Below are 25,436 nucleotides of genomic sequence, written 5' to 3' on the forward strand. Positions count from 1 at the left end.
CAGCTCACAGAGAAAAAGTCTCAGTTAAATTAACTATTTGAAGTATGCTTTTCCCAAACACTCCTGAAGCAAATGATGCAAGCAATTGCTTGACACAATCTGATATTGTGTCAATATCAGAAAAATACAAAAGAAGTAACTTCTGAATTCCAGACCTGTGTGTACACAATCATAGCAGTGTAAAGATACTTATTTTGCTATAATCATTTTCCCAAGGGAACTCTTCAGTAACATGTGCACTTAGAAAAATCATTATGTCAGCACTAAAACTATGTCCATACCAGCTACACTGATGTAGTCAGTGGTGCCAGTTGTAACAACACTGTAGCAGCTTACTCTGGTAAAATTAAAACAATATTCAGGTACTTAAGCACTTAGGCTCATTAAAAAGAGGGGAAGAAAAAAAAAAAAGGAAAAATAAAACAAAACAAAAACCTGAAACCTTAAGATTCTAAGATATTTAAGACCCTTTTAAAAACATATCCAGGAAAAATAACAGCACTCTGAAGGCTCTCTACTTCAGTACCTAGCTATAATTTGGATTTCAGACTGGAAAAAGATTGATCTGAACTACTATAGAGGACAAGCAGGATATTCCTGATGCATAAGTCTGGCTGCAGTCTTTGTCTTAAATACAGGGCAAATACACACTGATTTTTGCCTTTAGAAAATGAAATGTGGAGAAAAAAACCCAATTACATACTTCATGCTCTCAAGAGTGTGTTACTTTTATTAGAGGCTGAGAGAATCAGAAGAGAAATACAGACTTTGTACCTGCAGTTTCAGGGACCCCCCCCACTTTGAAGTGCCTACATGTGACACAGTTCAAGACCAAAGGAGCATGTTTTGCTTTGCAGTTTTTTTACCCTCCTGTTCAAAGCAAAGCGCTAGTTATGAAAACCATCATAACACAAGCAGTGTATTATCTGCACCAAAGACTGGATACTCCACTGCTCCCCAGTACAATAAATCCTTTACTCCATTCTACACCTGTAATAGGGGTTTTGGTTGCATTTGGGTCTTTTTGTGTCTTAGTTTTGATGGTTTTTTTAATTGGAAAAGTTTACTTGACTCTTGACCACAATTTCTTTACCTTTCATAAATTTGTGTCTGATAAGTTGTTTTTTTAATTAATTCTGTGCCCAAAGTGACAAATCTAACCATGGTCACACCTGTAATCAAGAGCACACATCTAACCAAGGTTACACATTCACAGAGGTCTGTTCTAATCAGCTGTTGAGACAACACTGGTGTGAAGGAAATGTATTAGCAAGGTTTCAGCTACAGCTCTTTCCATTTTCATGGGCTAGAGATGATGATCAAAAATGTGGCCACTGTGTTGTCCAGAATCTTCTGACCATAGAATCACCCATAAGCAGGATGTAAAACTTCCCCGATTAGGGGAAATCCTACCTCTAAACTCAGAAAAGATTTATAATCTTGACCTTTTTTCCAGATATTTAATGATTTTCACATTCAGAATGCACTGATAACCCTGTTTGGGTGCAGAACTTGACCAAAGTACATCACTGAATCAACCCAACTCCTCATCCTTCTCATTTCCCAGAGGACATAGGCTGCAAACTCAGTTATTAAGGCTACCTGATATCACATCATAAAATAGATTGGGTCACACATCACCACATTTAAAGTCACAAGTCATGTTAATGGGGTATCTATAGGTAGGACTGCCACTCACAGTTTGCTAAGCAGCACAAAGGCACCATTGTGCCTACTATGTTTTTACATAGAGAACCTCTCAGCAGTCATTGCTCTTTAAACAACAAAACCCAGTATGAACCTAAAGCAGAGCACCATCAGAATGGTGATCAACACAGAAACAGACAAAACCATCATTTCCAGTTAAGCACAGACTTGTACAGATTCTGACTCAGAGCCCTTTCTATGATTTCCAAGCTTAAAGGCATGGCTGATAATGTAATTCATTAATTACATGTAATGTCATTGCTTCAGTTGTTAATTATACCTGATCATTCTTTAAATTGTTGAATAACACAGTATAATTTTAGTATCTCATGCCTCAAAAGCTTACCAGCCTTCGAAGCGAAGGAGTACTGTCAAGTGTTCAAATTTATGAAGGAGCTTTGAAACAGACCCCCTTCAGTGGAACTGGATCTACTCCATCATTTCCACTGAAGCTGTTATTACTGGCAATAACACAGCTTTGCTAAGACCAGAGAAGAACCTAATGAGATTCAAAAATGCAAATTTATGCAAAAACACCACATGGTAAAAGAGAAGTATCAATGCCAAATAGCTAGAAAAGCCATTTCATAACAGTTTGGCTGGGGAAAGCAAACCTCTTAGGACAGGTTAAGGGAACTCAGGCCACTGCTAGTGATCATGACAGAGCTCCACATACTGCCACATCATTAGCTAGCTCACAATAACTTCTTGTGCAAAATCTTGAGCAGAAAGTACCTTTGGGGACTGACACGTTCTTATGAGCTAGTCCATCACCAAAGGAAGATGAGTGGTCCTCCTCTCTACCAAATAATTGTTTTCTTAAAGCAGGCAAACACCATGGCTGCCCTAGGGTCCTAAACTGATGTTCTTGTACTAAAACTTGCACTGATTAAATGTTTTACATATCATGGGACAGATGTCTCTTCCAAATCTACCTATCTTAGCTTAAAATAATTCTTTCTCCAGACAGTATGAATACCTCCAGGAGACCTGAAATGTGTTCCCCAATCTGGATTTAAGGTCAGCTTTACAAGATTCCCAAAGACAGGCTAACCTAGCACATCTGATTGAAGCTGACTGAAGAGCATTAGTATATGCTTGCCTTTGACGACCTACAAAGTTATATTCCTGCACTCAATACAGGGGTTACAGCAAACAGCAAGGGCTGTCATTTCTTCAACTCTCTCTTGGAAAAATGAACATTGATCTGCAGTTTCTCAAAGAATGAACACTCTCTTTGGGAGAGGAGACATAATGGAGGGATGCATCAGGGAAATTTGGTTTTCCACATTTAATTGCAGAGGTAAAATGATTCTGCTTCTAAACTGGAAGAGCTGCCCTCCCTGTCTGGTATCCTCTCTATCATATTAGCTGCCATGGAATATTAAGTTCTTACCAAATAAAACCATTTACCATTGCACTCTAATGTACTGAGCACATAGAGTAGGAAGGGCAGAGTGATTTATGCAGGAGATTTACAAAGCTTTATGGACTCCATTAGAGGCAGAATACAAGAATACATATTGAGCTCCCACATTTTAACATCTATGTTTGCATTAAATGCTCATCCCTTACTAACATGTCTGTATCCTTTTACTGCTGTAATCTCTGATGCCTCTCAGAAGCATTAGCATGTAACTTGGTAAAGCTTCACCAATACCAAGAGGATTGTTCAAGAATAACATCTGAAACAAAGATGTAAGCTTGCAAATGGTCATAAGCATGAAGCTTCATCAAAACCAGAAAAGCCATTTTGCAAATCCACAGTAGATATTGAACATCTCCTTATACTTACATGGCATTGCATGGTATATGCTGGGCCAGTACTGCCCACTGTCTCTCTTCAGCCAGACACGAACTGTTCTGTAAAAGAAAGAACCACAACATACATGTGAGGAAGAATTAAAAAAATAACCATGACTGAACAAAAGCAAAGTGGTCATGATGAATGTACTAGATGTTCTTCAAAATTAAATTATTTTGCTAAGAGGGAAAATAAACCTGTGAACTCCTACACCAGCCTGATACATCTACCTCAGTTCAACCCCTGTAAGGTGATGAGAGTAGACCACTCCTTGGTTCCATGTAGTATTCAACACCTTGGCTGAACATATCTCAACAGTATTTGGGAACAGCTATGGCTGTCCTTTGCCTTTACAAAGACTTGAACATGACTGCTCATTCAACACTTCACATGAGGATTTGGGACACCACAGGTAGCCCAGTAGAGCATTCCTGTATCAGCACTTCCAGTCTCTGCAGAAGCCTTCCCCCTGCTCTCAGGGTAAGCCTTGGCCCACCTGCTGCCTGTTGTTTCATTGTTCTGCTTCAGGAAAACCTCTAAGAAAAAGAAGGAGCTTCTGAGATTTTCAGTTGCTAATTACTGAGATTACGTCCATTTGTGCCAACAATGAGCTCCTCAGCTTCAGGACCTTTCCCTCTCCTCAGTGCATGCAGAGTGCTATCAGAAGAAGCCATGAGCATGAAGAAGCCGAACTCTCGTTCTCTGAAAAGGATGACCAAGGTGACAAGCAGCCTTGCAGGTCTCCTCTGCCCCATCAGTTTGGAGTTGTTGTCCTTGAACAGGCACTTAGCACCCCACAGTGCTCCCCACAAACTCATCAGCAGTTTCCTCTCTACTAGAAGATCTTCCCAATGTATCTCAGGATTATTTTTGCTTTCTCATGATCATATCATACTGTCAGATCCCTGTTACTCAATCCATGCCCTTCAGACACTTGAGACATTTGTTGCTTATTTCCAGAGCAGAGGATCTGGACTGATGTACCATCTGGGTCATTAAATATTTATTATGTCACCTTTCATTGCCATTTTCTTGTTTTGGTCCAGTCTGAAGCCTCTTTGTAATTGAAGTTCTCTCTTAACTTCAGTTCATCAGTTAATTTCATCAAAACATGTCTAGTAACAGTGTCAACAGTTAAAGCAGCATTAACGTCTTTCTTGTTCCTGCATAGCCCACTGTCACCTCAATTACGGCCACCTGTTACCTGCCTTATTATTCCTCTAATCCTTATGACACCCAACGTTAACTAGAAAATTCTCCATATAACACTGTATTCCACTCTTTATTGATTTACACTGGATGTTTTCTCTAGAAAACATAGTTATCCAAGACAGCACCATGTTAGCATAGCACAATAGATTTCGACCCATCACCCACTTCTATTTAGCCTTTTCCACCAAAGTTACTATGCAACAGCAGATACAGGAGGGATCTAAAAAAGCATTGTTTCTATAACTTGTGCTTGATACTACTAAGGAAAAAGAAACAAGCAAGAATGGCTCTAGTATATAAAACATGTAGTACATAAAACAGCTTATGGAAAAGACTATATGATCATTTCTACCGTTACCTCATTTTATTAAAAAAGCAGATTGCAGCCCTCTTTAGTTGGTACAAGTTCAGAGCAAAACCATAATATAATAAACATAATATAAATATAATAAATATAATAAATATAATTAATTAATTATTATAATATAATATAAATTGATCTAAGGCATTACATACACAAATATAGTCTGAATTGAGATGCCATGCATAATAAAGCAATTCCAAAACTAGGAATCTGTCCTTCAAACTAAAGGCTGCACCATCATGGCTGCCTGTATTGCATATATCCAAAATCAGGTTCCTGATTATCTTATCCTGCATTCAAACTCCTTTTGCAGCAAGTAATTCAGAGACCTTGGGTATTTGGGCACTACACAAGCTGAATCATTGTAGAAATATCTCAAGCAGACACTTTGACACAGTATGTTGCTCTAAAAACTAACACCTCACTGGGTTAACAAGTCCCAAGGCTAGAAAGCTTTCACAAATTACTGAAAACATGTAACATTCACTATAATTATCTCTTAAGTCTAGTGGCCTTTTTGTGTTGAACACAGCAGCAGCTCTGAAGCAAAGCCACCAAAAATTTTATAAGGCACAATTCAGCAGCCAATAACAATGCTGACGTATCTTTGATCATGAGAGGGACAGACAAATCCTTCTGTCATTTCTCCCCATAGCTGACCACAGCTGTTGACTAGAAGCTCCAGAAGCACATCAACCACTCTGTTTCCCAAATGGATGAGCTCTTACAAATGTGTTTGTCCTTGACAAGTGAGGTTACTGTGGGAATGAATGAGTGTGCACAAAAAAATAATGGGATGAATCACAGGGAGCTGAAATAATTCAATATGAAACTGCCCTGAGGAGGTCCACCTGTGAGAGACCTGTCTTTCTCGACCATCCCAATCTATGTATTTGAGTGCTATCAATTTCAAAATCCTCAGGCTTCAACAATGCCTCTCCTCTCCACTCTGAGGCTCTGGCAAATAATAAATCCAGTATAACATCTTACAGATAATTCAGCTTGCTAGGAAAGGACTATGTAGAAGAACAGGTCTTTCAAAAGCTGGAGGAAATAAAAAATGAATTTTATTTCCAAAAATGGCAATAATTTGGATGCTTTGGGTAGGTTTTTTTATTGTTTATTAAACTGTACCCACTGCAGAACTACTAATTAATTTAACAATTACATCAATGTTAAGACTTTCAGATGAATGATAATGAAACAAAACATATTTTCTATGTTTGTAAAAAGAAAAACAAACTGCTGGAGGTTGTGCTAAGAGTGAAACTACTTTTACTAATATATGCCTTTTCTATAGGTACACAGTATGCTCGTTTCTTAGTGTAGTCAAATATATTTTCATTCAAGGGCTAAATCATGGGACTAAATGAGAACTAAATGAGAAACAAAGCATTCTAAAAATAAAAATACTATGAAAAGATGTCATCTAACTGTAAGGTGTGCAAAAAGGAACATAACCAGCACGTCAGTTCATGTAACTCTTTAGAGAAATAACTATCTCCCCACTAAATGATTTTAAATAAAGGAAAATAAAAGATCTTGTAAACAATTTATTTTATAATTAAGGATGATTACTCTGCATGTCTTTAAAGCAAACATTTAAAATTTATATTAAGCATTATAATGGAATTCCAATATCTATGTATAAGCTCATCTAAAAGCATGAAAATTATTCCTTATGTCAGGAAACGACAATTCAGAGTTTTCTTCTCTTAAGATCACTGAAAGAGTTAAAACATTTTATTGAAAGAAAGAAAACTGACCTCAGTTCAGTAACCTTTTCTAGCTAACTTTTTCTCAAAGTAGATTTGGGCTAAAGAACAAACCACATCAACTACTCAATCTGGGAGAAGCCAAATGTTCTTGGAAGAGCATGTCCTTTTTCAGCTGCAGTTCTACACGTTTCTGTATACTTCTTTACAGAACACTACCCACTAGATGTAAAACTCAGAGCTTTTGGAGCTTCTAAAGAATACAAAGAAAAAAAACCAAGCATGAATGAAAATAAGCTTTTTTATGGATATCCAGCACAAGGACTACTTGCTGCTTGCATGGTTACTGGACTTAAACAGCACCCACCCAGGTCAGCATTCATTCTTCAGCTGCTCTAAAGTGATTCGGTCAGCATCACCATGGAAATTAGTTGTCCTTTCATTTTGTTGCCAGTGAATTGACTTGGAAAGATTTTTAGAAGCTGTCAAATCGATGGATATTCTTCTAGTCTTTTCATAACAGAGATGATTCATTTTTAAATGAGACAGGCCATACAGAAATAATTTTGCCATACAAAAGACAGGCTATGTCTTCATATATTAAGGGGATGTGAAAATTGCATATTTTAAAAGAAAAATTGCTTCTCTCTGTTATGATGAAGAGAATGTGCCTCAAGTCCAGGTGGCTGTGGATGTACCAGCAGGTCTCAAGCACACTGCCAGGCTGTGCAGGTGTGCAGGAGGTGGGCTTCACCTGAGCACCTACTACTCATGGAGGTGCCCATGTCAACAGCAGCACGTCCGCCTCAGCATGGCAGCTCTGTACATCACCATCTACAGAAACTTATTCAGGCACTGGTATCTCATTTATGATAAAAACAATTTGTTCATACAAGCTGAACTTTGTGCATCTAGGCTGCACTGTGCCCCATGAAAATCTGTACAATGCCGCCAGGTTGGATGCGAGATTCTCTATCCCTACTCTGGCCTGAGCAATCACCTCACTGCTGGAAAACTCAGTGTCACTTGGAGTGTTGGAGTTGAGTTTCTGTGAGTGACTCATAGGCAGGGCTCCTTTGTGCCTTGCATGAAATTAAGGCAAAAGACAAACACTGGTGTTGCATACAGTACAGACATATTGATGCATCAAAGCACTGGTCGAAGACGTTTGTATGTTGCAATACTGTGAAATCTGTGGTAGGGAGATTCATTACCTCAAGAACCAAGATCCCTATAACACTCCACTTCTCCAGAATATCCATAAACCCACCAGTTCTAGTTCTACAGTTTGAGTGAGGAAATTGAATATATCTGTTTCCCATAACAGATCCTTCCTCTCCTGTTCATTTTTTTTCTTTTTTCCTTTCTCACTCCTGTCTCTTAAAAAGTTTCTCTTTGCTGAGATGCACTTCTCTAATATTATCACCTTCATGCCCCAGACATACACCAGAGTATAACAGAGCAGAGGTAACCCTCAACACATACAATTTACTATATTATTTTTTAGGTATTCTTGGGCTTCAGGAAATTATTTTAAATGGCATTTTAATGTATTCCTTATTGTTTATACCTTGGACCATATACTGTGGCATTATTTTCTCTCATCTTGCTGAGTGACCAAGACCAGTAAGCATCAAACGAGATGTGAAATTATTTTTAAGTTTTTATTTTATTATTTTATCATTTTATTCTTATTTGTAGTGAGGACAGAAATTACAGAGGTATAGAAACTTTCATCTGTCACTTTCTAAAGTCATCAGGCTTATTCAGAGATCCTTTGCACGTTATATCTCCTTGGGAAAGGAGGGTATGTGAACAGTGCAAATGACATAGTTAAAAATAAACATTTCCTACTGTCCGCTGTTCTAACTACAGAACTGATTTAACACAGTTTCAGAACAATTTTGAAAAAGGAAAAACAACACACCAAACTATTCTGGAAGGCCCTTTAAAACACTCCTCCAGCTATTTATTGACAGAAGAAACAAAAAGATATTAGGATAATATTATATAAGGGTTAGTGCAATCTGTGAGGTTTCAGGCATACCTAATGGAGTATTAGCACATATTCTTACCATCAGTACACTGAAGACTTCTTTAGTGTTGAAAAGAAACTCCACCTATTCCTAAATATCCAATAACAGATACTTCAGAAGTATTCAAAAGACATGTCTCTCTAGAAACTAAACATCTGCATTTGTGACAGCAAAAGCTCTACCTGACGCCAATAAATAAATGTGACAATAGTAGCATTTGAAGACCAAGTACACCACTGACGCTTTATTGCCTTTAGCAGAGACACACTGTCATTAGAAGTAGGATAAAGAAAATTATTTAACAACTGCATTAAACTGAATTATACAATACTAAAAATCCCCCACCATCTCCAGGGACTTTTGCAGGCAAGAGATGTGAAGAGATTCTGACTTCCACCAGTTAGTGACATGGAACCCTACTGTGAATAAAGTATTTTTCATGCTTAGTGGCAGCTCATGAACCACTGCCAGTGTACTGGAACCAGTGATGAGGAGTTTCATCTCTCCAATAACTTTTGAAAGAAAGTATATGAAAGCAAAAGTCAAAACCAGAACCAGTTTCTGGGTCGGCTCGTGTTTCAGGGAAAACAAATAGAAATGCAATAGTAAATGCCAAAGCCTCAGGCAACAAGAGGACTTTATCTAACAGTCCTTATCCTATGTCCACTAAATAAAAAGCAAAAGAAAAATCAAGACAAAACCCCAGTACTTCCACACCACCCCCACCAAACCCAACACCAAAGGCCCAGGGAAGTGAATGACTGTCTCTCACTCAGACTCACCCATATTAATTCCCACAAAACCTATCACACAACTGTGATGGAGGATTCTGCATAGACCCTGAAATTTTGGGGCACATTCCAGGTGCTACCTTGTTTTCACCAGTTTTGATGAACAAATGTGTGATTTAAGCTGAACTAATTAAAGATTAACTCACTGGACCTTTTCTGAGACTGTGTACAGCTATACAGCCACAATATATGACTGATATAAAGCTATTTAGAGAGCATGCAATGGAGGTCCATAAGGATAGTGAAGGGTCTGGAGGGGAAGCCATATAAGGAGTGGCTGAGGTCCTGTTCAGCCTGGAGAAGACTGAGTGGGGACCCCAGAGCAGTCTACAGCTTCCTCTCAAGGGGAAGTGGAAGGGCAGGTACAGATGATCTCTTGTCTCAGGTGGCCAGCAATAGAACCTGAGGGAATGGCATGAAGCTGAGTGAGGGGAAGTTGGATATTAGGAAAAGGTTTTTCACTGGAACAGGCTCCCCAGGGAATTGGTCACAGCACCAAGCCTGCTGAAGTTCAAAAAGCATTTAGACAAAGCTCTCAGGCATGTGGTGTGATTCTTGGAGTAGCCTGTGCAGGTCCAGGAGTTGGACTTGATGATCCTTGTGGGTCCCTTCCAACCCAGGATACCCTATGATTCTATGATCACTGTAGATCTGGTCTAGGTTCTTTTGTATTACAAAAGAGCAGGTTCAGTTTCTAAAATAAAGTGCAAGAGCTACAAGTTCAGGAAAAGGGGAAAATGTGTGGGGAAAAGATTAGAGAGTTCTGAAGAACGGACTTTATTTCAGGGCTGTTTTAGAGAGGTTCTCTCAGCAGCGATTTCACAAAGGCATTTCTAGAGGATACAATAGCCTCACTGTAACCTTGGTCTGTAACTCACCATTGGGCTTCCTATAAAATAAAAGCCTTTTGAATAATAACTGCACTCCTTACTCTGTATCTCTCAAGCCCTGCTATGAAACCATAGGAGCAGTAAGATCTGACTTCAAGAGGAACCTGGGCCAGCTCCCAACAGCCAGCATCTTTGACATCCTGCTGTTGTATCCAAAACACTGCTGCCATTGTCACCAATCCAGCAACCCTCACGCACTAAGCTCAGAAGCACCAGAGAAACAGGATCATGGCAAGGGAGGTGAACCAAGCAAGGCTTGCACACAGTCCTGGATGTGAATAGCACAGGGAGCACACCAAAACACACATGGTGGTTGCTGGATCTGGTAGCAGCACCTCAGGCACCAGCTGTGTGGGAGGGAGGAAGGAGTCTCATGAGCACTTGAACATTCAAGTGCACTGTCAATTCCACCCAGTGATATAAAAAAACATTGCACTAAACAGAGTGCCAAACAAGCAGGCAGATGGACTGAAAGGCAGGATTTTTTCACACAAAGCTTACTAAGCAGTCAAACCACGCTTTATAAGATGCTTCCCCATTTAATTCATGCTGCTAAACTAAATGCAGATGCACATTGCATAATAGGGAAAATGTCAATGTTTTGAAAGGTTTTATGCAGCTAGAGGATTGCATAGGTTTCTCAGGGTGTTATATCCATCAGTTATACTTGGACCTCAGAGAAAGTGACACCAATTTATTTAACACAGTTTTGGTTTACATAGAAGGCTTTTTGAGTATTTCGTGGGAAGTGACTAGAAAACAAAGATTCATAGGAGACAATCTCAGGAGAAATGAATTTTTATGACTCAAAAAAAAAACCATGACAGCTTTACTACGCAGCTGTGAAACAGTTTCCACCCATTTTTCAGTTTTCTGGACAATGAGAAATGCAGTTCAGTGATTTTTCCAGTTACCTGAGTACACATGCCCAGGAGCAGTGCAAGCTCTGCTCTTCAGGCACTGGACGAAAACCGGATTCCGACCAGTTTCCACTTCAGAAACTCTGGTCAAGTAGAGACCCAAAAAATGAACCCTAAGTCACAACCACAGAGAAATACTCCGTTATGTTGAGGTTACTAGAACAAGGTTCAGAGAGCTGGGCTGCCTCAGGTCTTCAGCAGCTCCACAAAAGCAGTTGTCATCATGTGTCATAAGAAGCAGTGCAGTGACTACGTCACATTCCAGCAAAAATGCTGTAGGGAAGCTAACTTATTCTGCAAATGCAGGTAAATGCTGGGCTGGAGTTCCCAGTAAGCATCAACCTTCAGCCTTGGAAAGTATTAAACAACAAGTGCTACATCATGCTGGGACTTCTTTCCAAGCAAAGTTTCAAAATTAAATACGTCATTAAAAACTGTGCATCAGTCTTCCTTACAGATCTTTGGGGTAACAAAATGATCTCCTTCACCCATACCCCACCAAAGGATTTTTCTTCCAGAACAGATGCAGCTTTGGTGCTGCCTGTACTGATCAATTCCTGTTTGCATTCAGGAAGCATAAACACACAACCTTTTGAAGGTAATTGCATTGGTTAATTTAATTATTGCAATCCAATTACTTTCACCTCCTTCCCACATCCAAATGTTTCAGTAATGGAAGTTATTAGAAAGATCCTCATTAGATTAAAATGCAGGCCTGCTATGCAATAAGTGACTCAGTGGAACCATGCTAAAAATACCTAGTGGATCCAGAATTTGAAAGAAAGAAACCCTCCTACGACCCTATAAATTGCCCATATAGCAAAGGTGAAGAACTAGAACCCACCAGGTCACTGTCCTGCTTCCAGCTGCCTGGTAGGAACATCTGTCCAGCAGAACACAACGCTTTTTTTTTTTTCTCCAAAGCTCCAACTTAGTGATAATTAAGTTACACATGCTTCACTCTGCATAAAAATGAATGCATTGTTCAACTGATAAAAAAGTGGCTCTGTGAAGTCAAAGCTGAACATCCTCATTTTCAATATACATACTACTAGTATGGCATTTCTAATAAACTATAGTCACATATAGGGTAATTTACAGGAAAAGATTGATATTTGATCCCAAGCACTAAATTAAGTCATACCCTTAGACCTCAACTTATTTTTCATATAAATGTTTGATTAACTATCCAGTGTAACATCTAGTAAAGTATGCCTTTACTGCAGAGAAAGAAAGCCACATTTCCACACATATAGAATGATGCCCTCTCTCAGCATTTTAATTTCTGGACCTAAGTCATCTACATCACTCATTGCAGGAGACTAAATTAAATCATTAACTACTTCACTGCTTCTTGCAAGGTATTTGAAGTATTAAACAGAGTATAGCCATTCATTGAAGATATTTCAGAATCCTGGTGTAAGGAAAATAGGATCCCAGATGCAAAGAGGGAAGACCATGCACAACCTCTAAAAGCGTTATTTTGCCTTGACAGTTTATTTACCACATTCAGTCAGAAAGTACTCAACATTTAATTCATGTAACATTAAGTTGTAGGGGAAACCCTGTGTTTCGTGGATTTTGAGAAGAGCATCATATGCCAGTGCAAATAGACCCTTTTTGAAGCAAGCAGCTATTAAGGCCCAACACCCATAGATTTCCCATAAAGTCATTAACTCTCAATGCAAACACTTCTTTCTGTTACTATATAAACGATTGCTTTAATAAATTGTTTCTCTGATTTTATTCTTTGTGAAAAAAGCCCAAAACAACTGTGCTGGTTTTTGCTGGATAGTGTTAATTTTCTTCACAGCGGCTGGTATGGGACTGTGATTTGATTTGTGCTGAAAACAGTGTTGATAATATAGAGATGTTTTTGTTATTGCTGAGCAGGGCTTACACAGAGCCAAGGCCTTTTCTGCCTCTCATCCAACCCCATCAACGAGTGAGCTGGGAGTGAACAAGAAGACGGGAGGGGACACAGTTGGGACAGCTGACCCCAACTTACCAAAGGGATATTCCATATTATATGGTGGTGTGCTCAGCATGTAAAGCTGGGGAAGGAGGAAGGAAGTGGGGGATGTTTGGAGTGATGACATTTTGTCTTTCCAAGTAATAGTTACATATGATGGAGCCCTACTTTCCTGGAAACGGCTGAACACCTGCCTGCTGATGGGAAGTAGTGACTGAATTCCTTGTTTATCTTTGCTTGTGTGCCTGTCTTTTGCTTTGCCTATTAAACTGTCTTTATCTCAAGCCCTGAGATAAAGACAGGTTTTTTTTACTCTCCTGATTCCCTCCTCTATCCCACCATGAGGGGACTGAGTGTGCAGCTGTCTGGTGCCTAGTTGCTGCCTGAAGTTTAACCATGACAAAATCCCAAACCAAAATCCAACCCCCGTACCTGTACTGCATAGGTAAATTCCTTAGACAGTAAATAGGACAATCAGCTGGTCACACGCAGCTGAAGGTGCTGAAAGCTTATTGAAACACCCTCTATAAGAAGAGATAGGCTTTTGGTTTTTAAATACTGCTGAACAATTACAGCACTGTTTTTTCAGAGACAACAAACATATCTACTTGGAATGCATTTGTGTGCTCTAGGCCACACCAAAGTGCCTCTGGAAATGCTCTCCTTGAGGCATCATCAAGGACTTTCTGCAGAGGAATCGCATTTCCAGTTCCTCCAGCTGAACTTGAACAATTATTCATGAGTGATAAAATGTTCCCTCAGCTTTTCTGCTCATTGCCATTTTCCTCTCAGGGCAGCCTGACTCAGAGATATTTTCCCTGTCCTCACACAAACACAACTCCTGCAGGCTTTGCTCTTCTAGAGGAGGTAAGAAGCCTCTGACCCAGCAGGACAACTTTGGCTGGGGAGTTTCAGTACTCTGGGAAGGAAACCAGAAAGGCCAACAGAAGTAATGCCAGCAAAAAGGGACAAAGAAAGCAGGGCAAAGGTACACAAACACAACCCTGTCCTGAAAGGTTTGTACAAAAGCTGCAAAGGAACTGCAGCCCTGAAGTGCTTTACGGAAGGCTCTCAGGTTTCTTCTTATCATGCATACTGCAGAGTGTGTTGTGAGGTGCCAGCAAAGCCCAAACCTCTGACTCCGTAATTTAGAGATGATCTGGCATTTCAAGGGCTTAAATGACAGTCAGTTTGTCATCTCTGCATTCCTGTGGGGGTTGCATGGGGAGATGGAAATCAACAGAGTTGAACAGAAACCATCTTCAAACTGGTACTGTGAGACTGAATATTCCATCCTAAACTTTAGGTTTTATTACTTACAAAATTTATTTTTACAAAAATCTATCTCAAACATGCAGTGCCTCTTTATATCCAGCTACTTCTTTCATGTGGCCTAGTTGTAGCTTTTCAATTTTTCAGCATTCAACTTCATACTGTAGTAATTTCATTCTATCATGTTTACAATAGTTAATAGCAAATTTCAGTGAACATCCTCTTGCTCTCCTGTTACAAGACTAGATTTTCTGTTGTCTCTACCTTCTCCACTGGTTAGTTGCTGGGTATACTTGTATCATTTTTTACATGCCTCTTCTTTAAGGTAATCAATCTTTCCAGTCTCTTGGAAGAGCTGTTCTTGTATTTTGTTCCCCTTACCTGCTTTCCAATCCCTCTAATGAGGCAATATCCTGTCTGAACTGGCATCTTCTGTACTAAATGCAGCAATCCAGACACAGACAAACCTGTTAAATTATAAGAGCATTATCTTTCTTTTCTTTATGCATCTTCTTCCCGCATGTACCCTAGCAGCATTTATTTGCAGCAGTTGTATACGGTTTTATTCGTGCTGGCAGGATTTAGAAACTTACAGACTATGGATGAAAGAGAAAAAAATATATTTATCAATATTAGATTCTCTTTGCAATACACTGCTATCCGCTTGGTAAGTTCTCCTGCACTTCACATCTCTCCAGACCCAATCAGCTTATCTGCTAATTTGGGTTAGGCATCTAGTCCAAATCATTAGGGGAGGGAACAAAGGATTTGTCAGCCACAGCCCTCAGGGGCAATCCCAGAACCATGTGTTTCTGGCAAGAGAGGTAGAAAGAAAATTATAAAGGAGAGCAATAGGCAGAGGCTATCAAATACCAGGATAAACCTTGACCATTTGCATCAAACTTTCTCCTTGTGAAGACAGGACAGGAAAGCCATGTCTATTGCAGAAGCATAGGGAGGACAGAAGACCGACTCTCCTCAGGTACAAAAAAATGCATTATTTAAATATGTGAAATGGTGCAACATATTGCAGTGCAGTCCCGATAGGAGACCACTGCTTAGGTGACTGACCAAACCAATAAAGCCTGTAGCAACTTCAGTTCAATTACCTAGTTGTTGTCTCACTGGTAACTTCCTCTTTGCTATAAGGGACAGAGATTCTGGTTCATGGCAAAAGCAGCAAATATTATAAAAACCTCTTTGCTGGCACCTTATTACTACATTACTTTACTGGCATTTTTCTTTAGAGGGTTACAAGAAGAGTCCTTTGCAATTCCTGTCCAGATGCTGTCTCAGCTTGCATCCTCCAGATTTTTACTGCTGCCATTCATAGGGAAAATACCAGTATTATCTTGGAAGAAATAGATTTGAGGTTGTCAGATAAAGTAATCTCTAAAGATCTGCTTCTCTGCTTGGCAGCATCCCACATGTAAATCTTATTTCAAGCTAATAAAAAAGGTAACATCCTCAAGTTCAAAAGTATTAAGTACTTACTAGGTCATGCTACTGAACATGGTGATTACAATAGAGGTAATAAATAGAGTATTTATATATTTACAGGAATCAGGGATTCAAGAGAGAGTATTTTCAAAGCAAGGATTGTCAAAGTCATTGCTGATTTAAATAGTGGGCAACTGTACATGAACACTGGAAAAAGCTTACCAACTTTCCCCATCCTGAATAAAGATGAAGTTCCTTACCAGAGAGCTAAAGACCACCTACTTCCAACCCCCCTGCCAAGGGCAAGGACACTTTTGACTAGATCAGGCTGCTCAGGGCCCCATCCGACCTGGCCTAGAATGCTTTCAGGAATGGGGCATTTGCATCTGTGGATGTTGCCTTCCAACACAAGACTACTAGTTAGCATAGGCATGGGCAGTGCAAAGAAAGGTGCCTGAAGTAATGACTTGGCCTATTCAAGGGCCATTGTAAGCAGAGTGGTAGCAGATTGAAGCAGACCAGATCTATTGCTGACCTTGGCAGAGGACACCAGATTTTAAGTGGTAACACAAGGTAAAAGACAGCTAGAGACAACCCACTGGGCCAGTAAATCCTTGTGCTATTAGTTAAAGCATAAAATCTGCTCACAGCATCTGCTGGGGAAAAAGATGAGCTGAGGTGGGGTAAAGACAGTAAATAAGAGAAGGGTCCTTTTTGATCTTGTGGCCTTGCAGGCTCAGCACTGTCTGAAAAATAAAATCATGTTTGTAATTCTGGCTCAACTTTTTTGCAGGTCAGACAGGATTACTTCTTACACAGAGGGCAGGGAGGGGAGGAATAGCTTTCCTTACAGACAGTTAAATTACCATGCAAAGACAGGACGTGTCCAGTTACCTCAAGCCATGAGATACATGTCCCACAGACTAAAACCCACTCTGTTGCTTTCACAATCCATGTGTGTTCTGCTGTGCTAAGCAGTTCCTCCTCCCACTCTCCTGTCCTGGTATCTGAAACATGCTGAAAACATCCAGGTGGAATGACCTGACAGTCTACTAAGAATCTTCCACATGTCATACCTAATAGAAGTAAATTGTGTCTTTTTGTCAGGTACACACGGTGAACTTTGGAGGGATGTATGCAGTTTGTGAGCAGTTATCAAGAAATGTAAATTATTAAGAGCCTGCAGTAGGTTAAGCAGTTTACTTAATTGAGAGATATCCCAACTACTGAGCATCAGAGGGAGGCAGTGCACGTGAAGGGCATTATTTAGAATCAATTTTTATTCCAGTTGGAGGGGAGGAGGCAGAAAATATTAGACAGAGTTGTTCTGTGGACAGGATCTGACCCTGAAAACAGATCAGATGGACAGTTTGCTCTAAATAACACCAATAAACAGGAACAGCAAGTTTACAAGAAAGACTGAGAACAGCTACAACCTCAAACACTGTAGTGAAAAAATGGGTTGCTTTGGAAGTACACACATTTTCATCATCTGCACTGCTCAGTGTAAATAAATACAAGCTAACAAAGGCTGTTGGAAATGCACAACCATATCATTTCACAAATGCATCCTTTCCCCCTAGCACCGTACCTTTAAAATACTCACTTCACACTCTTAAGTCTGAAAGGTCAAGGCTTGTCTTTGCTTTTCCTACTCACTTTTTCTTTTTTTCAGAGTATTTAATGGTTTTGTTTGATCAATTTTTGGAACGAAAATATTTCTGTAGAAGGAAGCAAAGGTTCATGGTATGGCAGCTGCATGCTAATTAAAAAGCCACTGAATGCTGAGGATCTATGTCGTACCTTTCCTAGTGGTCAACCATTAATTCTATTTAGGACATAGGAACCACAGAAGACAGTCCAGTAGCCTACTTCCAAGCCACGCACTTAAAAGCTTAGAGACATCTTTCTGTACTCCCAACAGTTCTCCCAGTCATCCCACACTGTCTCTTCCTCTGGCACCCTTTATTTTTACACACATTTCAACCACACTATTTCTCTCCCCAGAGTTTTGGCTCCAGCATCTGGTTCAACAAGCGCTGACAGCGATTTACAAGTCCTGCTAGACTTAGCCTTTTAAAATTACTCATGCTATTGGCAAGAATATAAGCTTGAGATATGTATGTGTTTGTGGGAAAGGTGCATCCCTTTGCATCCCTGTACTTCTGTTTTCAGGAACACCCTTTAACCAGCAGGTACCAGGCTACCAAGGTCACCTCTCCTTGTCAGTAGAAAGCCTTCAGCATTTTCACCCTCCACAAGCAACTGCAGAGGTAGCCCACGCTCCTCCTCAAGCAGCTGATGCTCCCTTCCTCACCAAGCCAGCTTTGAAACACCAAGGCAAAGGCAAATATTGCCATTCTCCCCAACCACTGCAAATGAAAGAAACTCCACCCATTTGATTTTCATTTCTCTACTGCTTGTATCTTCCCATCCCACTCCCTCATGCCTAGGAGGCATTACACATTCACTGTCTCTCAATTACTCATAACAATTCAATGCATTTTAATAATATTTCAACAGGTTTAAAAAATCCTAGTAATAAACTGGGAATTATTGTGGACTGCTGCTGGACCACAGAAGGATAGAGTGGGTACTTCAGGTTTTTAAAAGGCAACACCTTGCAGATAAAACCAGCTAAACACAGTAAAGACTTTTTCACATCACCAATGCACAAGGTGATTTTTACCAATTTCTGGTGTCAGTGATTTTCCTGATCCAAGCTGCCTCATTTCACTTTCATATAAGGTGACTTGGATATTGATATTTAACAGTATTAGCAAGGATGTGCAGCTGCTCCAAGTTCATGCAGGAAGGAGACAGCCTGCCTTTTTTGAATTCCAAATTGATAAGAGGAGGGTCACTGAGAGAATTAACAAGCAGAAAGGTGAGGAAATGAGAGACTGAGTTGAGAGGAGTTAGAACACAAATGGGAAGAACAAGCAGTAGGGAACAGGATATAAAGTACAAATGATACAAAGCCTGCAGTAAGGATGGCAATGAATGTCTGGTTCAGTAACGCTCAGACAAGGAAACTGAAAGAACACAGTGTTTTGGTAATAACAGGTCTATCCAAATGGAAGTAACAGGCTGAAGACAAACCATTAAGCCCCAAGACTCTCCCACCACTCCCATTACAGTGGTATCAGGGCAGCTTTGTGCATGTGCATTGTCCCTCACCAGAAGGAAGGGGAGAAGTCTAGCTCCACATTTTGCATTTACGAAGCAGCCTGGTGACAGACAGGGCAATGAAAACCTTACAGCTGCACTCAACAGCTACCCTCCAAATTTGTAAATTGGAAAGTATTTCCCACATTAAGGCTTCTCCCCAAAGTGCAGTTGCACTTACCTTGATACCTCACAATTACAAAGTTCTTGCTCTGTTACTTGGGACACTAAATCCTTTAGGCTCTGTTTTCTTTTAACAGACAGGAACTGGGTTTGGCATTTAAGACAAACAAAGGTTCATTATCTACTGCTGTGAAATAAGCATAGAGAAAAATATGTTTGAAAAAGGAAGTTATGACCATTGCAGGCTATCTGAATTCAATGTCAAGTGATCTTTTCCCAACTGCATACTGCAAAATTTGTACATATTTTAAGGAAGAGAAAAAGCTCCACTTCTGTTGTCTTCCTCTTTGGTGTTTATGGAAAGTTTCAAGTCTCAGCTCTGGCTCTTAAATTCCTACTCTCTTTTCTTCCCCAACTTGAGTCAAGTTATTACTGGGTCTCAAGAATGAAATATTTTTTCGTCAAAAGCAGCTTAGTTTTTGAATAAACAAACACACAGAATCAAACTTGGTCCTGTTTAGGAAATATTTACAAAAATGACTACTAGTCAAAGATAAAAAACATTTGTTTGAGATGCTTCTAAATCAGTCCTGGACATACAGAGAAAGCAGCACCACAATCCAGCTGCACAAGAGAACTTAAGGACAGTGGTACCAAACACCAGCAGGTCTAAGGTAAGAACACAGGACTAGGAGTTCTGCTTCCACTGATGCCTTTTCCTAGTCTTAAAATCAAGAGTCAAACACGGTTAGAAGGGAAAAAGGGATTTGACCTTGATATTTATTTTAAGGATCCTTAGGTGCACATGTCCAGGTCAAATGCACCAAAATGCACCCCGCAATTCCCCCAAAAGATCTGGTATAACATTATAGGTTTTACTAATTAGCATATCTATCAAAAATTCCCCAATGAGAGGCTTGAATGAGCTCCCCTCCCCACGGAGCCTTCCCCTGGATGGTTCTATCTTAGTGTACAGAATGTGTTCTGGAGAGGACCTTGGGGTCTGGGGCACACTGATCCCTACCTACGAAGCTTCTAAAATGTTGAGTCTCTCAGCTTGACAAACAAGTCCAAGAATGTAGGCAAAAAGCACTAAGAATACAGAAGTTGTAAAAAAGGTATAACAGGGGTGTAAAAGAAAAGGCAAAAAATCTTCATGGCGTCACCACTATAGAGGTAGTTACTGAAAAATGGAACTCTCATGAAACACCACAGTGCAAGCCACTCCACACTATACAAGCTAATCAAAAATGTAGCAGCTACATTTTTTCATAGCATCAAGACTGGATATGCACTGACTGAACAAGAACTGAGCTTCTCTGCAAGGCAGGATGGATAATCACACATTCATCCCATTCTTTCTCTCTACAATGAAACCTTTCCATTTCAACTTTCAGCTTTAGCAGATGATTTCTCCTTATTTTTTCAGACAATATGTAACCATATCATCTTGCCAAATAGCAACACCAGTGTCACCCTGATCTGATTTCAGAAAAGAAAATCAATTTAGTTTCATAGGAAGGAGGGAGCTAAGTTAGACATCTTGTTCTGTTTATTTTTGTTACTTCTGCATAATTGATAGCTACTTGTTATTTAATTTTATTTGGCTCAAAATATGCTTCTCTCTCTTAGTCTACGGTTAAAATTGTTGTTTCTACAAGATCTTATGCAATGGAGGCCAAGCAGAATTTCTATTTGTGTCCAAAGTAAGACAGTGCAATCTTGTGGTACAGCAAAAGCAGCAGATTTTGTAGAAAAATACTATAAAGATTGCTGTACAACTCTTACATCCCGGGTATTCCAGGCATACATGATTTAAAGGAAATTTTGTTGCTTTCTTGATCCTCTGATGCTTTGAAAAGGCAATCAATCTTATAACAACTCAGGGCTGGGCCAAAATACTCTGACACCTTTTCCTCAGTATCAGAGGACCTGTACCAGAGGATAATTTCAGATCAACCATCCTGAGAACAGCTAAAGTAATATTAAAAACGAAACAAGAAACTTTTCATAGGAAACACAAAAGGCTCCTACAACAAGACACTCCACACAAGAAACAAACTAGAATATATAAATTACCTCACAATCCAAGAGGGAACAACAACATACTGTAGAAGACAAGGCAAGTCCAACAATCCTTGCCACTGGAAAGCCTGGCTCCAAGACACAAAACCCAGCTTAGCAACCTGGGCCAAGCTCAGGAACAGGAGGAGAACACAACTGCCACAGGGCAGCACCATGCCAAAGAGTCTCAGAACAATGATGCTACATCCAACACATTTTCTGACTCCATCGCTGCCCCATCCCAGTTACTGTGGCAGTGACAGCTAAGGGATATCTATCACCCTTGTGCAGCTGTACATGCACTCCTCCAGCAACGCAAATACCACCTGCCCTTTTGAAATGCTCAGCTGGTCCCACACATGAGGCCAGCAGCAAAACTCTCAAGTGACACTGGAGCAGGATGAAACCAGCCATGACAATTTTGGTGTTTGTTTGCATGTTGAAACAAAAGGAAATTACTATTTCTTCCTGACAGAAGACACATCACTGTCCCCGAAACAATGGGTAAAGTAGCAGAAAAAAGAGAAAGACTGAAATACTGTGTGAATCATCCACCAGATACTCAAATGGAAACATCTCGTACAAAAACTGTAAGATTATGGAAGAGACTCTCTCCACAAGACTTTGCCCAAACAACACCTGTTACATTATCAGTGGCAGGTAAACTGAACAAGGCAGAAAGACCTATTTGACAGTTATAGAACAAGCATCTCTAGCTATAAAGTACTTTCTATTGAAAATGTGCTTTGAAGACTAATTTAATTACTGTACCTGAAGTTTCCTTGCTTTTCTTAGGTAGAGGAGCTCACAACCTGTTGAGGCCACTCACTTCCCCTTCATAGTTCTTTGTGGCATCACCAGTTTTACTAGGAAACGGAAGTTTCTTATTTTCTGTCCTCCTTGAAGTTTTAATACAACCTACAAAACCTATTAGTTTTCTATAATCATTTGGCAGCAACACCAAATGTATGGGCAGAAAACTGCTTGGGGTAAGGTCTGTGACAACTGTATGTCCAGCTTATTTCAAGTATTTTAGGAATGGAAAGGAGCACGAATGTAATTTTTATGACTGAAGGTCTTTTCAAAGATGAAATATTTCAGTAAAACTTCACAGTAGTTTGTGACTGGACTTCCTTGACCTTCTTCAAGCTATGCTCTTGATTCGGATGAAGAATTCTCTCTTCAGCTGTCTGTGTTTCAGATGCAGATGACTGGTGACTGACTTGTATTTCAAAACTGGTCATTACTACAGCTTAGCACTGTTCTATGACTTTAAAAATACAGGACCAAAGCTCTCACATGGCCTGAAACAGTGAAGGGACTGTCACACTTATTAGAACAAACCTGGGTGCTTTTACTGGCAGGCACAGTGCAGCTGCAATGACACCAAGCCCACTGGAAGGATGCCACCCCAGGATGGTGTAAGCAGAGAAGGAGCTGGCATATAAGGAAGCATTCATGTCCCATCTCCCACACCTACAGAACATGCAATGCTCTGCTCAAACTGGCCAAAGATACATCCCTGGGTGTCAGAAATGAAGGCTCATGGAGAAAACATATCTTGACAGCTATTGAGGAATGCCAGAAGATGTATTCACATCAGTTACAGGTCCAGTGTTTGGGCCTCCTGTGGTGCAGGAAGCGAACAAAGAGGTCTGACTAGAGAATTTGGCCACAGAGGCAATGAATGCAACTTCAGTGCTCCAGCTGGGTTCCAGCCCTGGCTGCAGCCCTGCGGGTCATTGGCCAATGTCACACACAGGAATTTGGCAGGCACACGAACTTCTGCTCAGTGCAGGGGCCCTGGGAGATCTGTCCTCCTCTAGACGTCTGGTTGAAGTTATCTTAAGAATCTCAAACTATTTTGGTCTCAAATTCAGGGTTATTAAACTTACTGTTACAGATCTCCAACCAACAGAAGTGCTTAGAGGCGTAACAGTTTCAAGGGCTGTGTCTTGTTTAATCCAGTGGCTTAGTTGGTTTGGGGGTTTTTTTTAAATCTCAGAACCAATGTCCTGTAGGCAATCTGATACCCCACCAGGAGGAACGGCCACATGACCTGGGTGCTTCGGAGATGTGAAACACACCTACCTTAATAAGTGACACAGGCCTGGGACCAGCCTCCGGCAGTGAGGCCACCTGGCATAGAAGCCAGCAGCTGCATCCAAGCTATGTACTGGGAACAGTCCCTGGTAGAAGCCGACTCCCAAACCCTGTATGGGGACTGCCTGTACAAACTGGCTCATGGCAAGAACAGTGCCTGATACCAACAACCAGACACCACAGCCAGCCAGATCCCCGTGCTTGAAATATACTCTCACACTATTTAATTTATTAGAAATGCAGTCCCCATAGCAACTGGCCATGGGTTCAGCTGCCCATATCTCCCAGCTGATTCATGGAGCCATTAAAAAAAGGCTTGATAGTATTGATCCCTGTATACACCAACCATCTTATGCAATACTGGGCTTGTCTAAAAGAACAGGAAAGTGAGAACAAGGGGTTGGCTGTTCACCCTGACAAGAGGTCTTCTTTCTTGTTACACTGTACACAACAATAATATCTCAAGGTGGTCTATATTTTCCCACTTTCCCTCCCTCATTTTTATTAGCCTGAGGTCGGTGTAATGGCATTGGTCAATAACTGAATAAAAACCATTTTTTGGCTTAGAGTTATCATACACAGCAATAAAGGGAAATGAAACTCAAAGCAAAAAGATGACCATTGCCAGGATAATGCTTCAGAATACCACAATAACCAGCTTGCAAGCTAGGACCTTGCCTTCAAACACAGGCAGTACCATTTATTTCTGGAAAAATACCATTGAATCTGAGGTGTCAACACATGCACATGCACCACTTTTTGAAACCACTGTTGGCACTTTTTAATCCACGTGCTAAACATGAACACAGATCACTAAACAATTACCCATGTCATTGCTTTTCCTATCTCCAGAATTTTTGTCAAAGTGGTTATTTATCTACTTCTCCCATATCATTTTGTATACAAAACACTTGCCTACACATTTAATAGTTCAGGTTTTGTGCTTAACAACTGAATAACAGTTACGCTTGTTTCTAAAAGAATTTGACTCTTAAAAATGTCTGTTTGTGTCAAAAAGGGCATGTGAACATAAGTTCAGTTTTAGAGCACAGGAAAGACCACAGGAGACTGACTGAGGCAGACCAAGCTGTGGGTGAGGTTTATCCATGCTTCCTGCTGGTGACCTCAATATTAGCAGTCCTTGGGCCTTCTATTCAGGTGTGTTCACTCCTCATGAAAGCCAGACAACAATGTTCATGCCTGCTTCCTCGAAGACGAGGTTTTAGGTCATCAGGTTTTTAGAGAACGAATATAAGCTGTGATCAAAAGGATGCTGTGGATGAAACCAGTTGGGGACGACAACTTTTTGGCTTGGTTTCCTGGTCACACAAATTTATAAAGGAAATCCTCACCAAGCTTCTCTCTCATCTACTAAAGAATGAAGGAAGGAGGGAAAGTAGGAGTAAAAGCATCTGAAATCACAGAAGAGCTTTCAGAATTCAGATGAAAGTCATGCATTTTTCAGCCACTAGAGCATGTAATTATTTTTTTAAACAATCAGTACATTCATAGCTCCCTTTCCCTACTGCTTTCTCCAGCATAATAATATGGGTTAGCAACAGTATTTGTGGAAAAGCTTACTGCTGGAAACTGAAGGGCTGTGACCAACAGCATTTACAGCATTTCTTGTTTAACAAAAAAACCCCATCTCTTACTTTTAATCCTCCACTCCAAAATCAACACTTGCTACTGTGGGATTTCTTCCCTTCCCCCTAGTCTTGTGCTCCCCAACTGTATCAGGAATCATAAAGAGCATGCAAAGGGGAAGATGAAATGGCAAACAACAGAGATCCCAAATGTTCCCCCCAGAGAAAAGCCTGCAGCTGGGCAGCCTGTAGAAATCCTGCCTGCAGCA

General features: G+C 40.3%; 1 protein-coding gene across 2 annotated transcripts in view; it reads right to left on the reverse strand.

Moving 5' to 3' along the window:
* WDFY2 (WD repeat and FYVE domain containing 2) overlaps positions 1-25,436 on the reverse strand; it is an 85,642-nt gene that overhangs the window by 31,226 nt on the left and 28,980 nt on the right. For both annotated transcript variants that reach the window (XM_032099702.1, XM_032099701.1), the window contains exon 2: positions 3,503-3,570. In XM_032099702.1, coding sequence (XP_031955593.1) covers positions 3,503-3,570 — 68 coding nt within the window. The remainder of the gene's footprint in view (positions 1-3,502; positions 3,571-25,436) is intronic.

Source organism: Corvus moneduloides, chromosome 2 (assembly GCF_009650955.1).
Source record: "Corvus moneduloides isolate bCorMon1 chromosome 2, bCorMon1.pri, whole genome shotgun sequence".
Classification (NCBI taxonomy): Eukaryota; Metazoa; Chordata; class Aves; order Passeriformes; family Corvidae; genus Corvus; species Corvus moneduloides.